The following is a 23,577-nucleotide window of genomic DNA, read 5'->3' on the forward strand; positions in this document are numbered from 1 at the left end:
TTTCCGCTCTAAATTTTCACATTCCCGCCATCATCGACTGCTCGTGGGGCTCGAGCGCGATAACATCATACCCGGCAAAACTCATACACTGGCCTTGCGCCATACTGAGAGGATTTATCCGATCTTCAACGCTTTCTGTCAGGAATTATCCTCCCGCAGGTAAATGGTATGTTGTTTCCGAGGTAAATTTGGCAACATTTCGAAAAGTCAGTTAGCGGAGCCAAAGCCTGTCACACGGCCTGAGTGGCTAATGCTAGTTCATTAGCTGGGCACGTATAATGCGCATGTCCCCGCTTTTCGCGTCGCCTGAGAATATTGCAAAAATAAAGAGATGTTTTAGGGATGAATTGCGTTTCTTTAAACGCTTACAAGTGTCAGTGTAAATGCATGAAATACTGTGGAGTCCCCAGGGGCGCCAGTCACATTGGTTCATTTAAAGCGCGCGCGAAGTCTGTTTACGTTTGTCTTCAGTTACTGTAACCTGTTAATATTCAGTCTGTTTATGATGAAAGATTATAAATGACAGTTTATTATTATAAATGCATTAATTGAGCAGTTAACTTTGAAGTGACTGAAGTTTGTCTGGGCTAATGAATGTTCTGCAGCAGTGAATGGTATAAGTTAAGTTATTTGAGGTAACAGGTTTTTGTTGTTTAATTTCTGAGGAGTCTGTTTCATAAAAGTGTTTGTATCGCTTTATGTTCTGTGTGTTTGTTAAGTCAGTGGATGTGAAGTGACATTTGTGTGTGTGAATTGCGTTATTCGTTTTGGTCGAGATGGGTTAAGGACTGTTTATTTGCCACCAAAAGGTGCATATAACAGGGAACTTAAATGTAGTTTAAAAAATCTTGCAGCATAATTTTGTTTTAAAACAACAAGAAGACTTAATGCAATTTCAGTTGAATTTCTATCCTGCACATTCTTCAATCAGATGCACAACGCACACTGCTTACTGAAGGACCATTGAGGCCACACCCCCTGCACGTACTTGCGTTCTTCCATAACATTCACAAACAATAATGTCAAAATATCTTTGCATGTATTCACGTAAAGTACATACATTTGTTTAAAAATCCTTGTGCCGTGTGTATACTAGTGTGTAACAACATTATACCATTGTAAAGACCTTTGCACTGACTGAGAAAACATTATGGTAAGATAATTAAAAAAGTAGTGTCTTAAATTTACTCTACCTCCACACACTCACTCTGCCTGAAATAAAAAAAAATCGAAATATACGCTAGCACTATTATTAGGGCTGCATGATAAATCACACGTGATTGAGTAGGTATACATGCACAAAATAAGCGGATAACTATCAAAAATCTGCTTATTATAAAAAGTGTTGTCATGCATTTACATGCAAATCAATAAACCGTCTATTCAGAAAACTGCATTTACATGGGACTTGGAGATTTGTCAGGTTTCTCACAGGCAATGACGTCACAGCCTATATAGTACATAATTGTTGTTCAAAAAGCCAACGGCATATCTGTCTTAAGCTGTACTGTTGTATCTCTTCTCGTGTCTGTAGAACCTATAAATGTAACATAAGCTTCTATTTTAACAGTTTCTCTTCCAACTGCTTTAGTCGAGCGGAGACTTTTATGCGTTACTTTGCACTTACTTCCGCGTGTGACGTTTATCTGGACAAATATGGACAAAACCGTGAGAAAGCCGGTTAACATGTTTACATGCTACGCGAAATCGGCGTAATGAGCAATAAACTACTTGTGCCGATCGGTTTTTGCTTACGCCGTTTATGGGCTTTCCCCGATAAAGGAAAACCGTTTTACGCGTTTACATGACCCCACGAGTTATCAGTTTATTAAGCATAATCGGCGTAAGACTGTGCATAAAAACGTACTCACTGTCATGCACCTCTCGTCAGTAAAGCCGGTTCCTTGATTAGTAGTAAATCGCCATCACCTGCTTTCAAATTCAGTACCTCACTGCAGAACACAACATTCAGGGGGCGGGGCTGGATCCAGGTCCAGAGATCTCTTCCCACTGCATTTTGATTGGTCAGCAGTATTACCATCACTTTACCAGTTTTACGTCATACACTTGTTGTTGCGTTACAATTTCCGCATTGAGTCGTAACTAAATTAAGTTATTCTTTTGATGGAAAAACAAACTTAACTTAGGACTACAATAACAGTGCTACCTTTAAGGTGAAATGTAAGTTTTTTTTTTTTTTTTTTTTGCTGTAATGTTTTGGAGTAAAACACTTCGGGTAGGCTACTACGAGAAATCTTACCAAGCGCACAATGAATGTATACAGTGTAAATATGCATAGAAATTAGGGATGGGCATTTTCCAGTAATTTACTATTCGAATATTTATGCTCATAAAGAACGAATATTCGAATATTCGTTTATTTAAATTATGTTAATTAAGACATGCGTCTTTTGTATTTTTCATTTTGTCATAATTTCACAGAAGGCTTATAATTAGGAAATATCCACAACAAGCTAAACTTATATTCTGTATGTATATGTATGTATGTATGTATGTTTAAGTTGAAAACATTGTAAATTGTATATATATATTTTAAATTCTTCTTAAAAAATATGCTACAGAAAAAAAGGCGTTAAAACCCCATGCGGAGCTAAGTCTGAGTCAGTCAAACCCTTATTTCAAGTCGGTCGTTAGTATGAATTCATTACTGTTGGATCTTACATACCGTACATTATATTATACCAAATATTATACATTAACCCCAAATCTAAGCTAAGTTTGAGGACTTGCGAAGTTTAAAGTTTGAGGACTTGACAAAGTAGGCTTTCATCATTTAAACCCTTAAACAGACTCCAAATAAGAGCCCGGAGCAAACGAAAAAACGCATCTACATAACCGACTGCTCAGTCAACATATAAATATCTTCTCAGTTTAGTTTGACATGTATTTGTGAATCAAGAAACCATCTTTACCCTACCTGCTTCGGTGAAAGCCCGTTCTTCTGACTAGATACAATAATGCCGGTGCTGCGGAGAAAACTCTTCCTCGTGTTGCACGTGATGATGGTTATCCGATAAAAACAACAGACGGATTGAACAAGATTGAATATCTGTATTTAACATTATTTTACAAATAACGTAAGCTGGCTAGATAGATTATTGCTGACTGTGCAAAGTTACTAACGTTATCTTAATTTAACAAGATTTCACAAAGACGGAGCTTTGCTTTTAAACAGCCATGTGCAGTTATCCGGTTCATTTTTGAAAGAGCACCGCATATAATAAATCTTCTCCGTTTCATTTCGTTCTCCGTGTCTGTCTCGTTATTAACAAAATAAAGTAGACTTTATAACAGAAAGCTTACAAATCTCTCATGATGTGTTGATGCGGGCGGCGGAGAAGCACGTTTAATAACACGTGAGCCCTCACTGACAGTTGCCAAATATGGCGCGGCGCGGCCAAACTCGGAGATAAAAGAAAAAAAACTTAAATTCGTCTGCAATCTGCATTGCCAAACAATCAGAAATATATACGAATTAATGTTCATGTATATCTTACATTTAAGTCTGTAAAAGAGTATAGATGAAGTGAAAAAGCATTAAATAAGTCGTAACCCTTTGGTGGCACATTAAAAACAAACAAACATTCGAATAGCATTTTTTAAATTCGAATTATTATTGCCGATCGAATATTCGAATATTCGAATATCCGTGCCCATCCCTAATAGAAATGAACATATATGGCATGTTATTTAGAAATGAATAAAATGAATGTTTATCTTGTATGGACTTTTAACTTGTCTTAACGTGTCTTGCTTACAGCCATTAGAAAACACATCTCACTCGCAGAAGGTTTACTTTTTATCCTTTAGAAATGTGCTGATAAAAGATATCAAATAAAATTGTGTTTTTATATTTACTTATATAGGAAAAGCCGTGTAATAAGTGGGATAATGGACAGCCAACCGGGTCCCAAGTAAATCCCTTCAGTGATATCACACTGTCGGGAACGTGTCCCTTACCTCCCCACACCTAACTGAGATCATTATTTTCTAAAATTATGAATCTCTCTCGACTATATTATTAATCAAACATACACTTAAATTAGTGCTGCACAATTAATCGCATCGCAATCGCGATGTCAGCCTGTGCGATATATGACAGCAAAATGTTGCAATTATATTAAGTCAATAAATGTGTGGACTTGTTAACACAAACTTCGCAATATTAGCATCTATAACCGCATAGGCCTGTCACGATAACAAATTTTGCTAGGCGATAAATTGCCTCAGAATTTATCGCGATAGACGATAACATTGATGCTCCGGGACCATTATAATAATGCAGATACACCTTTTCAAGGATCTATAAACTTTTATTTCTAAACAATAAGTAATACTGGAACTGGAAGACATTTTAAATATCCACAAGAAATGAACAAAATAACAGGATGATTGCGTTTTAGGTGCATATGCATGTTTGTCGTGTTGCCACTTTTAAGTGCTACGTTTTTACCACAAATGCGACATAACGGCTCGTTCAGGTTTAGTGGTTCACCTCGGTCATTAGGTTTAAATCCAAAGTACTCCCACACTGCAGCTGTAGCGTTTGGTTTTGAAACGTGGCTGTTTACACGTGGTATAAGTGGACGAGAGAGACATATCACGTTTACACCTGGTATATAAATCCGTCTCTTTTGTCCACTTTCGACCGCTTCTGTCCTGAATACTGTGAGGAGGTGGTCTGTCGAGACAGTGGGCGAGTCTCTCCGCTGTCATTTAAACGCCAGCGGGAGTAATTATGAGTTTATACGGACCCAAACTAATATTATGTCCACTGCTTGTTTAGCAAGTAAACATGCTGCACAGTATTTTCTACATGTATATGTTAGAGCTTTCTCTGAATTTTCAGCACAATTGATGAAATACGATCGCGCAACTTTCACACGCTTGCAAAATGAAACTGCGGAGATCACCCGCTTTAGTTTATCAATGAAAGGCTAAAAAAATAGCACTGTTCACCTTGTGTCAGAAAAGTCAGAAAAGACGTAAAACATTGTGATCCGATCGATGAAAACGCATGTTAATGACAAGTGTAAACAGCCTCTAGTAAATCCATCTTTTTCTCCAACTCTCGTCTCAACTAGTGTTTTATCCTGCTACACTCCTTAAGGCCCGGGTATACTTTTTTTCCGCGTCCGGCTCGCGCGCGCACGCGTCCGCGCAGCTTTCCGAGTATAGTCCCCGCGGCTACACGCGGATGGCCGCGTTCCACACTATACGCAATACAAATGATTTCTTATTCAAATTATTAGTCTAACAGGCTGTCAGGGCAGCACTGATTTGGCGACATTTACAGTACATTAAAACATTAGGATAGGTAAAGAAACGTAACTGATCCACCATTGCAAACACAGTTTAGAACAAACAATAAGACAACAAAGGACAGGAATCAAACAAACATGCTCCAGGGCTTTCTTTTCTTGGAAGAAGTAAAAGTTAAAGAAGAAAAACGATTGTGTGTGTGTGCAAATGCTGTCTATTTCCTTTGTATAATTGTTTATAGTGGAGTGCCCTGTCTAAATATTTTCACGCGCATGCGCTGTTGTACGCGCACTGTCCGCGCGGTCTCAAATTTTGGGCTGCACGCGGACGGTCCGCGCGGCCGGCCGCGGACCCTCTTGATGACGAAAATGACGTCATGTGGACGGCGCGCATACGCGGACGTCCCTAGTATACTTTCGGCTTTACGCGGCGCTCATCCTCCTCAGTACGCCTACTTTGATAGGCTACGCCAGGAGTCCCCCCTCCCCACACAGATCATGCGACTGACAAATGACGAGGGTTCACTCCTTGTCACTCGTTGCACGGAGCGGTCATCCAGTCTCTTTGGTAGAGAGAGAGAGACAAGGAAAACAAACAAGCATGCAAATGTGAATTATCGCGGCGTAAAAAAATGATCAAGCTCATTTTATTTACCGTGCGATTAATCGATTTATCGTTTATCGGGACAGGCCTATAACCGCAATGGGAAAAATTACCCAAATCGTGCAGCCCTAACTTAAATTGATAAGAACAAATGTTGGTGACCACTAGCGATGGGCATAATTAATCGACGATCGAAAATTTGATTGTTAAGAACTGTTATCAATTAATCGAATGCATTTTTTTCTAACTCCTGTTTCACAAATACTCTGTATGCAGTGCGTTTGCGTATATGTGCGGCGAATCCGTCAAGCACCCGTTGCAGTGCGCTGCTGACCGGTTATTCTGCATATAAAACGTTCATGTGATTGACACTTTATGTGAACACTTTTCCGCATAAACAATAGAACAAAGCATAATTTTTTTTCCCAAAACAATATATTTTAGATATTATTTGACAGACTAGTAAGTGTGGAATAAGGATGTTTAAAATCTCTAGCCTGGTGGTCAGGATCTGAATGGATCAAATCAGCAGTTTTGCAATGCTTTATTTATCTCCACATATATCATAAATAAAAATAAGCAGAGTAACTGCTACCCTTCCACATTATATATTTCCTACTATGTATGTATATATGATTTCCAAATAATAAACGAGAGTATTCAACGACGAAAAGCGTCTCGTATGGAAAAAATCCTCACAATATTATTATTTCTCAAAACTTTATGACAAAAATAAGCAACTGTATTCCTACAGTTATTCAAAGATGCAGACATTACAGGGCTCGAAATTGCGACCATTTTGGTCGCATATGCGACTGAAATTTAATCTGTGCGACCTTAAAATATATTTGGGAGCATTTGTGCGACTGCCCATTTTGTTGTGACGCGAGTTGATTGTGATTCTGCGTGCTGGCGCTGTCCCAGGTTCAGTGTTCTCTCCAACGATACATAACCAATCAAATTTCACCATTAAGTTCTTGCGTTTAATAAAGACCGCAGATTGGCTAATATGAGCATCAGTCATTCCTTGTTGCCGTGGAGCGCGGAAATGTGAAAAGACGAACGCGTCGCGAGCATGACGAGAGCGAGCCGATTACAGCCAAGGTTATTACTGTATTTTATGACGACGATCCGGATTCAAATGTAACTCCACCACCGGAAAATACGAGTTGACGTTAAACCTTTCAGAGTGGCTTAAAGATTTCGAGTGTCTTCGCTATGAAAATGTAACTTACTGTGTTTACTGTAAATCCTGTAAAACGGCGTTAATGGCGGAATCAAAACATTTTAAGCGCCAGACGTACCTTGCTTAAACATGGCGAAAGTGCCAAAAACACAAGACGTGTCATGACAAATGTGTTTATTATTGATGAAGACACCGACCTCCTGTCTGTCAAAGTGTGTTTGATGGTGTATGTGCGCATGCGCTGGTGAATGGACATTCGACAAACATCCTTGTGGTCCATTTTGCGGTGGAATACGACAATGCTGATGGCTGTTTTTATTGTGTTTTTTAAAACATTGCCTATTTAGTAGAAAAAGCATCCTGGTAGGGCTGCAACAACGAATCGATTAAATCGATAAAAATCGATTACTAAAAGTGTTGGCAACGAATTTCATTATCGATTCGTCGTGTCGCGTGACGCAGAGACGTTTAATTTAAAAAAAGGAAAAAAAAACACTTCAGTTAAGCGCGGAGCGGAGTGAACACACTCGTGCTGCGTCCCCAACAGCATATTTCTATAATATATAGTAGGCAAAGAGTATGAGAAGTAGTGCTTTTCGCCTACTATATAGTATGGAAGTATGCGGTTTGGGACGCAGCGTCGGTCTCTCTCGCGCACTGTTGCTTGCAGAGTTCGGCGGCTCATAGACAGGGCGGCGGGAAAAAGATGGGAAAAAAACCAGCAAAGGTAGAGGAAAACCACATGTCAGTGTTTTACTCAACCCAAACGTAAGCGCGTCACCTGGAAGTTAGCCGGCAAAGAGGTAAACAAACAAAGACGACACGCTTATGCTTTATGGAGCGACGACAGCGGGTAAAAAAGTTTCTAGAACGAATAAAAAACTCCAATGACAAACTCCACTGATATTAAACAATGAAATAAAACTTTGAGAGGGAGTTGTATGAACGCTTTTCCCCGTCATGGACCTGTACGTAAAATCATCGTGCCATCACTCTCCTGCGCGCTCCAGCTCATGCCGACTGCCAAGCAAGTAGACGCGCGTGCCCGGCCCAACATTCAGTAAGTGCCGCCTTTTGTTGCATAAACATCGTCTTTTACATTTTTTTAAAGCGAAGTAATAAATGGTGTATTTGCATTTTGCGCGGGAGTAGAAGAAGCATTTTCCGTTTTGACAAGACGCATGTATGTGGCCAAATGTAAATAGAACAGTTTTAACAAATGAGTTAGCTATCTGATCAGAGAAAACACATGAAGTCAAATATAAAGCTACAAAGCTGTCACTGGGGCAGTACCCTTTATAAAAAGTCCTAATATGTACCATTTAGGTACAAATATGTATCTTTGAACTGCCAATATGTACTTTTGAAGTACTAATATGCACTTTTTGGGTACAAAGGTGTACCTTTTTGAAAGAGTACTGTCCAGTGACAACTTTTGTACCTTTATTTCTAAGAGTGTACTCATTTACTATCTTTTTGATCCCATCAAGAGAGGCTTCTTGATGGGAAATGCATCATAAAAAGTCTATATATTCGGCAGATGTAAAGCATACATGTGTATTTTTTGTGTTAGTCCATTTTTATTTTATTTTATTATTATTGTAACAGCTCAGGTATGTTCAAGGAGCAACATGTTTGTGTAATTTCTAAAGATTTTTGTTCTGTGTTGAATAAGGGGTTGGAAATGAATGCTTTTCTTGTTTTTTGTTTTTTTATCCGATTCATCGATTAATCGAAAAAATAATCGACAGATTAATCGATTATTAAAATAATCGTTAGTTGCAGCCCTACATCCTGGTAATGCAGTTATCAATACCAATATATATTAGCCTTCTATATTAGGGTCACTTTTATAATGTCACAATTAATCAGTGTTTTACGTGTTTGCTAGATTTTCTATGTAATCTTAATCATGTTACCTGTAATTGTTAAATTATTATTGCTGCTATACTATTTCAACAGCATTGGGTATTAATTTAGGAATTTATGCAGCAAAAAATAAAATAAAATAGAAGACCAACTTTTAAATGCTGGCCATAGGATGTGTAAAGCCCGGTGGTGGTGTTTTATTTTTAATAAAATAAATCTATTAACATTTACATTGTAGTTGTGGTGCATTTTTGGATGGATGCGCCTAAATTTTTGCTGGTGCTCCTAACTCTTTAAAGTTGGGAGCACCAGTGCTACCAAATAAAAAAGTTAATTTTGAGCCCTGCATTATTCCGCATATAATTTGAATATTATATAAAAGTATTCATTTAACGGCACGTTTCATGTGGCAAATAAATATCCTCACATTAACATAACAGCATAATGAAATGAATAAACAGACAATGAAACATGATTGAAATATAAATTGTATTATTATTACCGGAAAAAAGCAATATTGCTAAAATAATCTCTGAGGTAAATGCGTCAAAAACGCTGTTACCCGCACAATAAGTCTAAATGAGCAATAACAGCGAAAAAAGCATTATTAGGCCATGTCTCAAAACTAGGCTTGTGCCGGTGTTAAATTTTCATGTTGCGGTGATTTATGAAGGTTTTATTACGGTAGTCGGTATTACCACGGTGTTGAAATGCATTACAAAAACAAGTTGAAAGATGAGCAAATGTCATTGTTATAGTGCAAATAAAAGATTTAATAACTTAAACTTGTTAAAATGATATAAATAAAACAATACACAATAAACTGAACCAATCAGATTCAAACAGAATAAAGTCCAAACTGCAAAAGCAGTCAACTTTAGTGGTTTAAATGATTAAATTGCAAAATATCATCAGTCCATATGCAGCCTGACGATGGAAAGCCACTTTGACCGTTGACTGAATGGCTTCACTTAAAAATGAGCCAGCAGCAGCACTGCTAGATGATTGGATACTCTGTAAAACAGAGAAGAAAAATATTACTTCATGCCTTAAAGATGCATTTTATACAATTATAGAGAATAAAAGAAGGTAAAGCTTACTGATAGTTTGTCTTTTTACTTGTTTGTATGATTAAATATGATACATAAATATATGTGTTCCTTTCATTTTAGTAAAAGAACACATACAGCTAAATATGCCGATTTGTATTCACAGTACTGTTTATTCAACATACAGAGTCAAATAAATTACATAACATATTTAAATGGTTGTTATTACTGACTGACAGTCAGACAGTGACACATCACTTAATTCACATAACACATTTAACAGTCAATGCAAATATAAATAATGTACACAATTCAAATATAGATAAAACACAATTTAGAAGATTAAAATCATTTTTTTCTGTAAAAAGATAATTTACCAGTGTAAAGATACTGAAATTTGGGTTATATGATCAAACTTGCGTGACCTGGTAAGAACTCTAGCAGCTGCGTTTTGCACTAACATTAATTGTAGTCTGTTTAACTGTTTGATCAACTTAACGTTACCTGTCAAGCTCAGTGTCAGCTATAATTAATAGTATATGTTTTACCAGATAGCAAGCGGTAGGATAGCTAATACGTTAGCTTAATACACGTAATGATATTAGACAAACCAAACAGCGTAACGTTAGCTAGCGGACATTAGCATTGCTAAGCGGAAACTTAACTGTTATTATTTAGACACAAGATATGAAATATGATGCCATTTATCTTACCTTTATCTCCGTGAACTGTGGATGATTGTCTGGAAGATGCATAAGGTTAGTGTTCCCGTAATTTTCTGACCCATTCCGTCCACAAATTTTACACATAGGGGAATTGTCTATCAGCACTCCCTCTTTGTTTTTTCACGAAGCCAAAAAAACTTCCATACTTTACTCCATACATTATTTTTGTAATGTGTAAAAATAGTCAGCAGCAGCAGCACTCATCCTTCCGTCATCTTTCTCCACGAGAGTCTGTAGGTGTGCACCTGCGTATGAGTGACACCTGCGCAGCATCCGTGCAGTGTAATTTGAACCGGTCAAAGGAAAAATAATAATGCACGTCTTTTCGCGGTAATTTGAAGACCCCACAATAACACTACCGTGCAGTTTTACTACCGTGGTTTACCGTATTACCGAACACCGGCACAAGCCTACTCAAAACTTTATTTGACAAAATATATTTAAAAGAAATGTATACTTAGTTATTCAAAGATGCACACATTATTCCATATTACTCCCGTTTATGAGCACGTTTGTCTCTGGCCTCGCTCTGTTATGTAATAGATTGACAGGTGCGCATCTCCGTCTTTCAAACATATATAATTTTGTAATTACTACCTTAGGAAAATTAGCCATGATTTTATCATTGTGAAAATGTTTTTTTTTTGCAGATAAAAAACGATTTGTATTTCCGCAATTTTACTACAAATAACATGGTTATGGTAGGCTATATTGTGGAGTTGGAGACCATAGTAAATTTGTGTCTACTGTTGTTTTACAACAAATAAAAACTAAAAGACTATGTTAGTATAATTAAATAATGGTGAATGGGGCTCACAAAACGGATGCTGTTTCACACATAGGTACCTGTGCATCCCGGTCAGTCTCCTCAGAGCGGCTGTTTTCGGCGGCGGCTGGACTGACGGTCACCATGGGTTGCGGTCGCGTCTGACCCCAAAACATGTTTTTATTTCTCAAAAAAAAATCAGTAGACTGGTGCAGAAGTTTTATGCGAGTTACTAAAGTTAGTTATTTTTCACGAGGCTTTAATGCCTAATTTGTTATAGCCTAATGTTAGGAAGGCTAATATCTTGCACTTTCTTCTGGCTTGAATAATTTTGAGTTACATTTTGACAAAACCTTTCAGATCTAAGTATTATGTTTTTTGTTTAATTTAATGTTAAACATTAATCTGTTTTTTTTTATTTTGGAACTAATGAGGTCTCTGTGTAAGAACTCTGGCTAGCAGCTGCAGGTTCCGCTGCTTTAGAGCACCGCACATGCACGCACATATATGTTTGAAACATAGTTTAACTGTCTGCCACAAGTTGATCTTGTAATAAAGGTCTCATCGAGGAAAAACACGCTGTATATTTGTATTCATTGCATTTTTTAAGTATTAAAGTTAAATAACAAATTTTATTATAAAAAATATGAATGATTAATCGATAGTCGATCGTTAATTCTCCCGACGATCGACAAAGAAAACTTAATCGAATGCCAATTTGGAATATTTCCAAAATTCCCCAGTTTAGGTTCCCATTGAAAGTTTCTGGAAATTTACTGAAAACTTTCCACCGCTTTGTAACCCTAGTTATAATACAGCCTATGTATGATAGATCCGTTTAAAAACTAGTATTTTTGTTTAAAGGGTCAAAGTTTTTGCCACTGACCTTGTAGTGATGTTTTCCTGGTAGTTTGTGTGCAATGTTTGTGTCTTTCTACAAAGCTCATCCTTTCCTTGTTGGTTTTGTTGAAGATCACTGGACTCATCTGTTCGCTCCCAGTTTTGTCCAGAGCTTCATTCTCTCATGGCTGTCGCAGTGCCCAAGCTGACCAGCGGCGGCCCCGTTCGCATCCGCATTAGGTGCATGGGGTTTAGCAGCAAATGGAAAGAAGGTATCTTTGAGATCCATGAGAGAGACAACAAGATCAATCTGTTACTCAAATTCAACAGTGGTGGTGCCCCGAAAAGCTTTCAGGTACAGATGTAAATCTTTTGGACCTGTCTTTGGAGGTTACGGTGTTGAACTGTGACGTTTAAGATGTTAATGTATGCTATTTGTTATTTTCTCAACAGCTAAATCCCAGTGTGAAGGTTTCGTGGAGTCAGTCACCTGGCATGGCCCGTGTGATATTAACACTTAAAGAGGGTATCGTCACGATGGAGAAACTGCCTGTATTGGTTGCGAAAAGAATGAAGGAATATCTTGAAATGATAAAGCATGGTAAACAAACAGGTATGATGTCTTAACAACAGAGTTGATACGCCACTGTCCATTATTTCTCCTATGTCACGATATGTTTTTGCTTCTGATCATTTTAGTTTTAAAGACAAACCAGGGAAGTGCCAGTTTTGGATTAGTTCTTGGGAATCGCACACCACATAACGACTCTGGTCTTTCTCCATCAGAGAAACAGGTGCAGCAAAATATGACCAGAAACCCTTGTGAGGTCTTGGACTACATTTTGTTTGCTGACGCACTGTTTATCATTTCAGACCACTCCAAAGCGCCCAAGCCTGGACAACAGAGAGGACAGCACGCCACGAAAACCTCTTGGGAGTCCCAGCAGAGTCACTTCGACACCTGGTCGTGCTGGACTCGCAGAGATTAGGTTTGTACATTTTTCATTCATGATGTTTACTTTTTTTGCAGACATTCAGAAGAATGTGTTCTGTCAGTTTTCTTCTGCGAAGCGTTTTGAGTGTAAAAAAAATCCTTCTAGAAATTCCTATAAGTGGCTGCAGTAATTCATTTGTTAGATTAAAGTCTAACTCTGCACTCCTGCATGTTAGACTGAGTATGATGACAGAAACAGGAAATAATCCACTCATAACAAATGAAAGAGTAAATTCAGAAATTTCATAGTATGCAGCAGTGAATCCACATGAATCTTTCTCTGTGTACTTGTGCAGCTGAGTCTTTCACAGAGGACTCTTAAAGCGCGCAAAAGGTGCTGTGCCTCTAAATAAAGAAAGCACTTTTCGCACATAACGGTGTTAATTGTTGTAATGTTTTCTGAACTTTAAGCAAGCTATAAGTGCTGGAGTGATGTAGTTTGACATTCCAATTGCTTATAGTTTAAACATCTTTGATCAGAAATGCAAGAAAGAGACACAATGGTGCAAGTCTACTGCTGCGTTTACACCAACCGCGTTTGAGGCGTCAAAATCAAATCTAGTTTGCCGCTTGAACAGTTTCAATGCATTCGCGCGTCTAGAGTGAAATCTGCTTCTTGTGGGAGGGGCAAGTGCTATGAGGTTGTCTGTTTGCATGATGGCTGATGTTGATTGTGCATTTATCGAGAGGGTTACCGGTTTGTATTTGGTCTATAATTGGAACCCCAACCGAGGTGGTACGGAAAAAAGTATCAGGTACTATGTACTGCACCCAATGAAAAACCTCCCAGAAGTAAGCCGACCCAAACTAAACCAAATTGTGGGATACTATGCGATGGAAAAGCGCTATAAGGGGGAAATAAACGGTGCGGGTTGATAAATGTTACGTGATTCAAAAGTGAAATGTGTATTTACAACTTACCAGGTTGCCCAATATCCTCACTGACACTCTTCCAAGTGAGGTCCTTTTATTCCTGTCTCTATAGAAATAAGAACTTGTGTTAAGAACTCTGGTTGACTGCTCACGGACAGTGGGTCTCATTCATGAAACACGAGCAGAACGAATTTTTATGTAAATTGTTCGTAAAGTCCTTTTGGCGTACATTTTCGTATTCATGAAAATGTTCGTATTTTCTAAATGTTAGTTGGTACGAAAGAAATCTACACCTGCCCCCAGCCACGCGTAAATTGTGTGTTTAACATCCGAACGTTTTGCTCATCAATAAGGCTGTATTTTAATTCACCGTAATCATGTACATATTACACAGCATTTTGTAAAAAATATACAGTAATTATATACGTTTTTTCTTTTGAATTTTATGGTAAGCTCCAGTAATAGCATCTGCAAACGGAACACTTTAATCAAATAAATTATTGATTTCAATATGGCTGGGCAAACGAAATTGTTAAGGAAATTGTTTCCTATAAAATGGCCAAAATCACATTTACGATGGCTAGATTTGGCAGAGCGCTGCGCAAAAGGCGTATTTTTAGAGGCCGCGCAGACTACTTGCCGAGAATGAAGACTGGTTAATTAGTTGTTTCAGGCTAGACCAGTTCTTTTGTGAAAAGTTAAATCTGCTCAAATGTAAACTGCTTGTGTATTTCCTCTAAAATTATATATTTTTTTATTTTTCAATAAAAATATCCCAACTTTTCCTCACATCGTTCAGCCCTACATTTAACTATCAAATCTGATGTTTACGAAGTGTTTGTAAATCAGGAGGAGAGTTTTCGGGAAGGTCTGTTTACGTGCAAATCACTCACACATTTACTCATATATTTAAGAATGTTTCATGAATGAGACCCAATGTCAAGCGTTCCTTCATGTTGAATGAGTGACTCTGGGCGGGGCTGCCGCCACAGTAGCAAGCAGGCTCCTGATTGGTTAGCGTGGCGCGAAAATGTTTCAACTTGGGCGTCAGCCGCAAATTCGCGTCAAACGCAAAATACACAAAAAGCACAATTCGCGCTTACTGCACCAGATGCTCAATTCGTGCCATTCGCACAAAATAGACACCTCATTCGCGCCGCGAGACCTCCAGACGTGCGTCTTCACATTGACTTAACATTGAAATCACTCGCGCTTCATGCCTCTACCCTGGCTGGTGTAAAAACGCAGCATAAGAAAATAAAAGGTGACAAGACCACCTCAAAACAGACTGCATGGTCCTCACGTGTCATATTTATAATCTCCATATCTAAAAATCTCATAAATGTGTGTTTTCCCAGTCTGGTTTTAACATACTCACATTTGTTCATTTAACATTCCTATTTTTAATACAAAATACAATGCATACTAAATCTTCAATAGCCTATAAAATAAATAACTGATTAAAAAACAAGATCATGTCCAGTCTCAAGACTTAACTTTTGTTATCTTTAGTGCATTTTTACTTCAACACTAACTTTAACTTAGTATATTTTTAAAACTGTGGTCAACATTTAGTAAAAAGCTAATTAGTTACTGGCAAATTAGTATATTCCAAAAACGATATAAACATAAAGCTGATAAACACATACCGTTTCTGTGAAATGTTTTTTCAACATACCGCCCATCCCTTGTGGAAGTCAATGGTGGTCCATATCTGTTTGGTTATTAACGTTTTTCAAAATATCTCCATTTGTGTTTAAAATAAGAATTTATAAGGTATAAACGATGACAGAATTTAATTTTGCTCTGGGCTATTAATTTAGTTCATCAAAATATTAGAACTCTATATTGAATGTTATATAAAAACGATTAAGAAACATTACATTTACTCAATCAGCAGCACTATTAAGCAGAACTCTAGTCATGTTTACACATTTGTTTTGTGTAGGAATGAGAAAAGAAAGAGACTCATGAGCTCTGATGGTGATATGACTGAAGATTACCCCAAAGAAAATGACTCCTCAAGGTACAGGATTCTCACTTAAGTTTAATAACTTTCTATGAGTATGCATCAAATACTTGAGTGTTTATTATTTTCCTCATTGCCTATATTCAGTAACAATAAGGCCATCACAGACACACCCAGAAAGTTCCTCCACAGCTGCAAAGAGAAGCTGAAGCATGCAGAGGAGAACCGAGCATCAGGTAAGTGATTGATCATCTTATCTCCTGAAACTTCCCCCTCAGGTCTATTACACATCTGTAAAACTTTATTTTCTCAGCTCCACTTGTTCCTGCCCCTCTTCAGCCAACATCATTTTATGGGAGTAGAACAGGAACTAAAGACTTCACACCAACCCATTCATTTCTGGACAGGTAAAGATCTTCTGGCTTAATTGCTATTTGTGTTGTGAACTGTTACACCAGCTCTGCTTACTGAATCTATAGTGAAACATCAGAAACATGGTGTCCATTCAATTTAAATTTTACTTATAATCACAATTGTTTAATTGTTTCAAAGCAGCATTACATTAATAAAAGCAGGAAAAATCAGGGGACAACAAAAGTAGCAGAATACAGCGGCTAAAATTAAACCGTATTAGCGAGCGTAGTAATAATGGAATGTATGGAAGAGAGTTCTTAGTTAAAGGAACAGTATGAAAGAAATTTATATCAATTAATCATAAAATGGCCCTGATATGTCACTAGACATTAAGAAATCTTTTTCATTTCAAATACTTGTATCACTGACAACAGTGGTCTGGCCAGGAAATTGTCATTTAAGAATTTGAGTTGCAGCCCTTAACTGGTGTTTATGTTGTCATTTTGTGTATTGACCACCAGTTGCGTGATTGCAGTACCAGTTTTAGCCACAAGTTTTGTGATTGCAATACCAGTTTTGACCACAATCCTACATACTGTTTCTTTAAGCAAATGTCAGTTGACTCCCCAGGGCAGTGCTTCCCAATCCTGGTCCTCGAGCACCCCCTCCCAGAATGATTTAGATGTCTCCTTATTTACAACACCTGATTCAACTAATCGGCTTCCTTTCAAAATGGTTAACATGTCTCTCAAACAAGCTGATGAGTTCAATCAAGTGTGTTAAATAATGAGACATCTAAAACTTTATGGAAGGGGTGCTCGAGGACCAGGACCGGGAAGCACCGCCCTAGGGGTTGAAAAAACTCCTAGGTGAAAAAACCCTAATTTTATTAGGGGTGGGAGTCCTATTGAATAAAAAAAAAAACCTTGAGAGAGAGGCAGACAGCTGATTCTATAGAGGATATACTAGATACTATTTTATACAATTTTATGGGAATTAAAACATTTATATATATCAGTGGTGTGAAGAGCTTCAAGGCAGCAGGAACTGGGTCTGTTAGTCTCTGTGTCCTTGGGTTTGAGGTTTTTAAAAAAAGCTTGAAAAGATAATTTTCAGTCCTCTTCTTCTTGTGCAGGCCTAGCAGTACAGGTCAATGTTCCTCTGCCAAAAGAAGCCTGGTGTTACCCAATCACTCAACCCCTTTCAAAAAGGTGCGTCCAACACTGGATTATGGTGGCTGGAACAAACCACGGCCGTCCACGCCGGCTCAACCACAACCTCCGCTGCAAGGGTAAGTGTCCAGCATGAATTAACTTTTTTGGGGGGAGAGGTTTGTATTTCATTATCATGTATTCATAAAGTTTGTTTGTGCAAAAATTAGATTCTCCAACCTTGGGAATACGTGTTACATGAATGCCATCCTCCAGTCACTTTTTAGCTTGCCTTCATTTTCAAATGACCTGTTGAAGCAGGGGATTCCATGGAAGAGAGTCCCCATCAACGCCCTTCTCAGGTACTGTTTGCACTGTATGTTGCGTCTTTCTAATTTTTTATTGCAATCAGTTTTAATTTTATCCTTGATTCTTCAAAGTTTGATTTGTCATTATTCCTGTACTGTATTGTTTAGCAATATTTTCACAAACCTATATTTGGCTAATTTTACACGCATGTTTTTTTATGAAATATGTTGGAGTTGTGAGTTTTCAGTTTTATCGTCATTTTAAGACTTAATTAATAATAGTATTAATAGTTTCTTGTTCTTCAGTGGAGAAATGCGTACACCTGCATTTTCTGTATTGTACGGCATTAGTTATTCAATGAAAACATCAGCCTTTTATCATATGATAAAGAATCATTGACTTCAAACTTTAAACCTGAGTTGAAAAAGATGCTAACCAGCGTCATGGTACAGATTAACCTGGGTTAACATTTAACTGAGTTTGTTCAACTCACTTCATGAAACAGGCTACAGGTCTCTTCCTCAGCAGCATATGAAGCTGATGATGTCATAACACGTTGTATGTGTTAAGCAGAACCTGTGACATTACGCTGTGTTATTAATATAATTATGCTTTGATTTCCTTTAAAGGCGTTTTGCTCACCTCCTGGCTAAGAAAGACATCTCGTCTCCAGATGTGAAGAAAGATCTTTTGCGGCGAGTAAAGAATGCTATATCCTCCACAGCCGAGCGTTTCTCTGGCTATATGCAGAATGTAAGTGATATGACATATCTGTTGAAAGTCAAGATGATATTAACTCCTGTAATACATGTGATAACCAGCTGTCTTAACCCAGGATGCCCATGAGTTTCTGAGTCAGTGCCTGGACCAGCTGAAAGAGGATGTGGAGAAGATCAATAAGAGCTGGAGGAATGAGCCCTCGGTCTGGGAGGAGCCTCAGGGCGCTCGCTTAGCAGATGAGGCAGATACATCACGAATCTATACCTGTCCTGTCTCTGTCAACATGGAGTTTGAGGTGCAGCACACCATTACTTGTAAGAGGTAGGCTGTACCTTACTTAACTCATGGGCGTGATCTTCAGTATCTTTTTCTTTAATCTCACAGCTACAAGCTTCTACCAACAGTACTCATCCTCTGGTTAGTTACAGCAGTGTTATGTTTATGTCAGGCTGAGTCTAGTTTCACTTAAACATCATTGGAGTTTTCTTTCCTTGCTACTGTGACTTTTGGCTTGAGTCTTTTATAATCATATAAAAAGTCACTCATTGTGTAACAGTGTGCAATATTTAATCAATCTGTGGAAACTTCATAATTTATAATCTGTGGTTATTTGATCTTTATAAAATACTGACACTGCTCTTGTTTTCTATGCTGAACAGCTGTGGAGAGGTGGTGATGAAGCGCGAGCAGTTCAACGATCTGTCCATCGATCTGCCTCGCAGGAAGAAAACGCTTCCACTGAGATCCATACAGGATTCTCTGGATCTCTTCTTTAGGGTCAGTTACACACTGGTGATCTGTTTTTTATGATTTCACTGTTTAGTGTTTTAGTTTTTTTATTAAGTGCTGTCTCTGTCATTCTGTCTAGATGGAAGAGATCGAGTATTCATGTGAAAAGTGCAGTGGAAAATCAGCTACAGTATCTCATAAATTCAGCAGACTTCCCAGGTTGGATAAAAATAGAGACACTCGGACAATTCAGATTAAACGTTCTTCAGTTGTAAATATAAGTTTTGTCTCTGTGCAGGGTTCTGATCCTTCATCTCAAACGCTACAGCTACAACACCCAGTTGTCTTTGAACAGCAAGCTGGGCCAGCAGGTCTTCATCCCCAGATATCTCACACTGCTGTCCCACTGCACAGACGCCACTCGTCCTCCTCTCAGCCTCGGCTGGAGCGCACAGAGCACGCTGTAAGCCTCACCTGTCAGGGACCGAACACCAGCATTAGCGCTCCTCTCTTTCCTTTGCTGCATTATGTCCTGGTCTTATGCATATTATTTTCTAACATGTATAATGTGGAGATGCTCATAACATCATATTGATAGACCAAGCTTAAGTAGCATGTCAGCGAATTCGACAGCAGACCTTATGAATGTGCCATGTATTTTTGTGTTAAAACCAGATGTGGTGTGTTATACTGTACTGCACCACCTTTTATTCAAACTATAGTTTTCAGTTTATTCCACTGATCTGCTAGTGTAATGTTCTTCATGCGTGCTAATGGTTAAGTGTTTTATTTCAGCTCCAGGACACTGAAGACGTCACAGGCTGTCAACTCTTCTACACTACGGTGAGAGCAGTGCTCTGACATGCAGACGCTAGCATACGTTCACTCGGTCAGGTACTCATTTGTTCTGTTGGTTTACAGGAAGGGTTCGCAGAAGCTGGAGAACTCAAGCATTGTGTTATGTGACTCTGATAGTGAGGAAGAGCTCGTCAGAAAAGTTGCTCGAAAACATCATGCAGATGATGACAGAACTGAAGAGGTGAGATGAACGATAATAATGGCTTCTTGATTATAATTTCCCTGATTATTCACTGTCTAATAGTTTTTTTATTTAATTCTTTATAAATTGCCAATGCAGATTGAGATTTAAAGTACTTTTAATTTTAATCTTAATGTATGCAGTGAAGAGATCTTACAGAAGTGTAACCGTGGGTTCACACCAGCCGCATTTGAGGCGTCAAATTCGTGTCTACCGCAACTAGTTTGCAGTTTTAAAATTTTGAGTTTACTCTCTTCATTCACGCATGAAAGCAGCGCGTTAAACTGTAGTCATTAGCACTATTCGGACAGGATTAGTTTTCCAAACGACGTTTGAATTTCAACATGTCCCCCAGGACGTCTGTGATTTTATGTACCGATTCGGACAGGATTAAAATGATGCAGGCTATTCCAGAGATGGGAGTGTCTGTTTCATGCATTTGGGCGTTGCAGTAGCACGTGCTCTGGATACGCGTGTTTGTTATGTTAAATATTTTGCTTTAAATGTAAAATTTTGACAGAACATGTAATTTATTAATTTAATTTTAACAAATCAAAATAAAATATACAAATCCTACTAAAGTAACGTTAGCCTACGTGTTTAATATAACTGTCTGCTCATAACAAACACAAAGAAATGAAGAAATAATGATTAATACAATTTAATATCTTTATTAATTAACATTACCATTCCGGAGTTGAACAACTTTGAACGGAGTTTCTTATAATGTTAATGATATTACACAAACTAGATGCGCGAATGAGGCATAATCGTGTATACCGCAGCGCAAATGAGGTGTTTAGCCCGGTGCGGTAGACACGATTCCGCCTCATTCGCGCGTCTAGAGTGTTGCCGCAGGAAACGCGCAAGTTGAAAAAATTGAACTTTGGTGGAAAATGTGCTGCGTTAACCAATCAGGAGCTTGCTCTAGTAGTGATGTGATTACAGGAAGCGAACAGAGTCGCAGAAGCCCCTCCCAAATTAACGTGTGGCTTTCACAGGTTATAAAACCTCCAGATGCGCCTCAACGCTTCTTCACATTGACTTAACATTGAAATCACTCACGCTTGACGCCTCTACCGACAGCGTAGGCTATCCGTAGCCTGTGCGTAGCCTGACGCGCACCTCACAAAAAAATTAACAGCGCGTCGGATCTACGCGGACCACAAGCGCTGTGATTGGTCCACCAGAACCCCTCCCGTCAGGTAAAAAAACTGTGTCATAGGTATTTCCGTTTGCGACGGTGAAAACAAAGATGAGCGAAGTTGAGGAGTGATTTAACTCAAACTGCATCAAAAGTCGCTGTTTATTTACTTCCATCATTGCTGGTCTTCTCAAATTATACACAAGTTGCTGTTTCTTCTTCGTTTGTGGGTTAACTTGCTAGGCTTCTTTTCTTTCACGTTTGTGCTGCTACTGTGGTTACACGCGTGGATACTGCCTACCAGCGGCCACGCGTGTGCTTGCACGTCCACGCGGACGACGACGCAAAAGTATAAATGAAAACCGACGCGGAACTTACGCCATCGCTGCTACGCCGTAGGACCTACGCACGACTATAACGAGCCCTTCAGTGTTATGTAAATAACAGTAACAGTCCTGAGCACCAAAAACTGAGACCCCCCGTTTCTCTTTCCTTAGGTGCAACACACTGGACAGGTTGAGCACTTGGAGTTTAACGCCATCAATGATGATGAGATGCTTGAAGCTGTGATGGAGAATAATCATGATGACACTAACCTGCCTACATGCCCTGACGACGAGCCTACCAGTAGTCCTGATACGGGGATTGGAGATACCGATAGTCAGGACCTGACTCATCATTTAAACCTACTGGATGCAGAGAAACAGCCTACAGGTGCGCCACTTCAAACTATGTCCATGATCATACATTTGTAGTGTTTGCACAATGTCCAGGGCATGACATGCAATGTTTAAACCGGTTCATGTCCAGATGCTCTTGAGTCTTTGGACCTGACCATGGATGAGAACAAGGAGAACCAGACTCCTGAGGGTGCGCAGGGAGAACTGGACTGGGTACAACAGTATAGTTTGGATCAGGAGCGTGAGGAGCAGGAACTGCAGCAGGCCCTCGCTCAGAGCCTGCAGGAACATGTAAGAACATCATCTTCATCTCAGACTCAAATCATCATTGATGAATGAGAGAAGTATTAAAATCTTGTGTTAACACCACAGGAGGCGAGAGAGATGAGAGAAGATGATGATCTAAAAAGAGCTACCGAGCTCAGTCTACAAGGTCAGACGATCTGAATATCTCTGCTCCTGTTTGAATGTTAACAAACACTGCATGTGTATTAATCTGAAGTCTTATGTTCTTGTAGAGTTCAATAACTCTTTGCCTGAGCTGTTGTGCTCTGATGATGACTCTGGAAATGAAGATGGTCTAGATATGGAGTACAGTGAGGCTGAGGCTGAAGAACTCAAGAGGAATGCTGAGGTAGATCCCTAAACCGTCTCCTGAAGATGAAAATAGTTTTACGAGTGCTGCTGTTGTTGTGATGATGGTTATTACTTTCTTCTCTAGACTGGAGATCTTCCAAACTCTTTCAGACTCATCAGTGTGGTCAGTCACATTGGCAGCAGTTCTTCATCAGGTATTGCGGTTTCTCCAGATTCCTAATACTTGCTGGTCCCATTAGCAGCTCAAAGGTCACTACAGTGTGTACCTAAAGGCTGATGTTTGTCGTCTTGGTTGTTCAGGCCATTATATCAGTGATGTGTATGATATGAAGAAACAGTCATGGCTCACATACAATGATCTGGACGTCTCCCGCACTCAAGAGTCTAGCGTGCAGAGAGATCGCGACAGGAGCGGGTACATCTTTTTTTACATGCACAAGTAAGTCTCTTCTGTAGTCACGTTACTGTTAGTCACTTAATGTGTGATTTATTTTAGTTGTCCGTGTGGTTTTGTGTGTCGGCTAATGGCCGACACACTATTTTCTCTGTTGTCTACTGTGAAATTCTGTAGAATAAATCTGGTAAAAAGTTTTTTGTATCTAAATCAGTGCTTGACTGCTTGTCAAGGTATTATTTTCAGGCAAATAAAACCGATGGTTTCCTTGAGTCAAAAAACATTAATATATAGCTTCAAAAT

General features: G+C 38.7%; 1 protein-coding gene across 3 annotated transcripts in view; it reads left to right on the top strand.

Moving 5' to 3' along the window:
* Positions 1-23,577, top strand: part of usp37 (ubiquitin specific peptidase 37) — a 27,478-nt gene continuing 3,901 nt past the window's right edge. Inside the window, exons 1-23 of one of the 3 annotated variants that reach the window (XM_055214732.2) lie at positions 1-159; positions 12,454-12,676; positions 12,775-12,934; positions 13,021-13,115; positions 13,195-13,310; positions 16,137-16,214; positions 16,305-16,393; positions 16,471-16,564; positions 17,647-17,802; positions 17,893-18,024; positions 18,601-18,724; positions 18,807-19,012; positions 19,351-19,468; positions 19,560-19,639; positions 19,719-19,883; positions 20,216-20,263; positions 20,342-20,459; positions 22,101-22,317; positions 22,414-22,574; positions 22,656-22,716; positions 22,802-22,917; positions 23,005-23,074; positions 23,181-23,319. In XM_055214732.2, coding sequence (XP_055070707.2) covers positions 12,506-12,676; positions 12,775-12,934; positions 13,021-13,115; positions 13,195-13,310; positions 16,137-16,214; positions 16,305-16,393; positions 16,471-16,564; positions 17,647-17,802; positions 17,893-18,024; positions 18,601-18,724; positions 18,807-19,012; positions 19,351-19,468; positions 19,560-19,639; positions 19,719-19,883; positions 20,216-20,263; positions 20,342-20,459; positions 22,101-22,317; positions 22,414-22,574; positions 22,656-22,716; positions 22,802-22,917; positions 23,005-23,074; positions 23,181-23,319 — 2,714 coding nt within the window. In that variant the 5' untranslated portion in view covers positions 1-159; positions 12,454-12,505. Of the gene's footprint in view, positions 167-12,453; positions 12,677-12,774; positions 12,935-13,020; positions 13,116-13,194; positions 13,311-16,136; positions 16,215-16,304; positions 16,394-16,470; positions 16,565-17,646; positions 17,803-17,892; positions 18,025-18,600; positions 18,725-18,806; positions 19,013-19,350; positions 19,469-19,559; positions 19,640-19,718; positions 19,884-20,215; positions 20,264-20,341; positions 20,460-22,100; positions 22,318-22,413; positions 22,575-22,655; positions 22,717-22,801; positions 22,918-23,004; positions 23,075-23,180; positions 23,320-23,577 lie in introns of all 3 variants that reach the window. The other 2 variants (XM_055214734.2, XM_055214733.2) reach the window with 2 other exon arrangements.

Source organism: Misgurnus anguillicaudatus, chromosome 17 (assembly GCF_027580225.2).
Source record: "Misgurnus anguillicaudatus chromosome 17, ASM2758022v2, whole genome shotgun sequence".
In the NCBI taxonomy this organism is placed as follows: domain Eukaryota; kingdom Metazoa; phylum Chordata; class Actinopteri; order Cypriniformes; family Cobitidae; genus Misgurnus; species Misgurnus anguillicaudatus.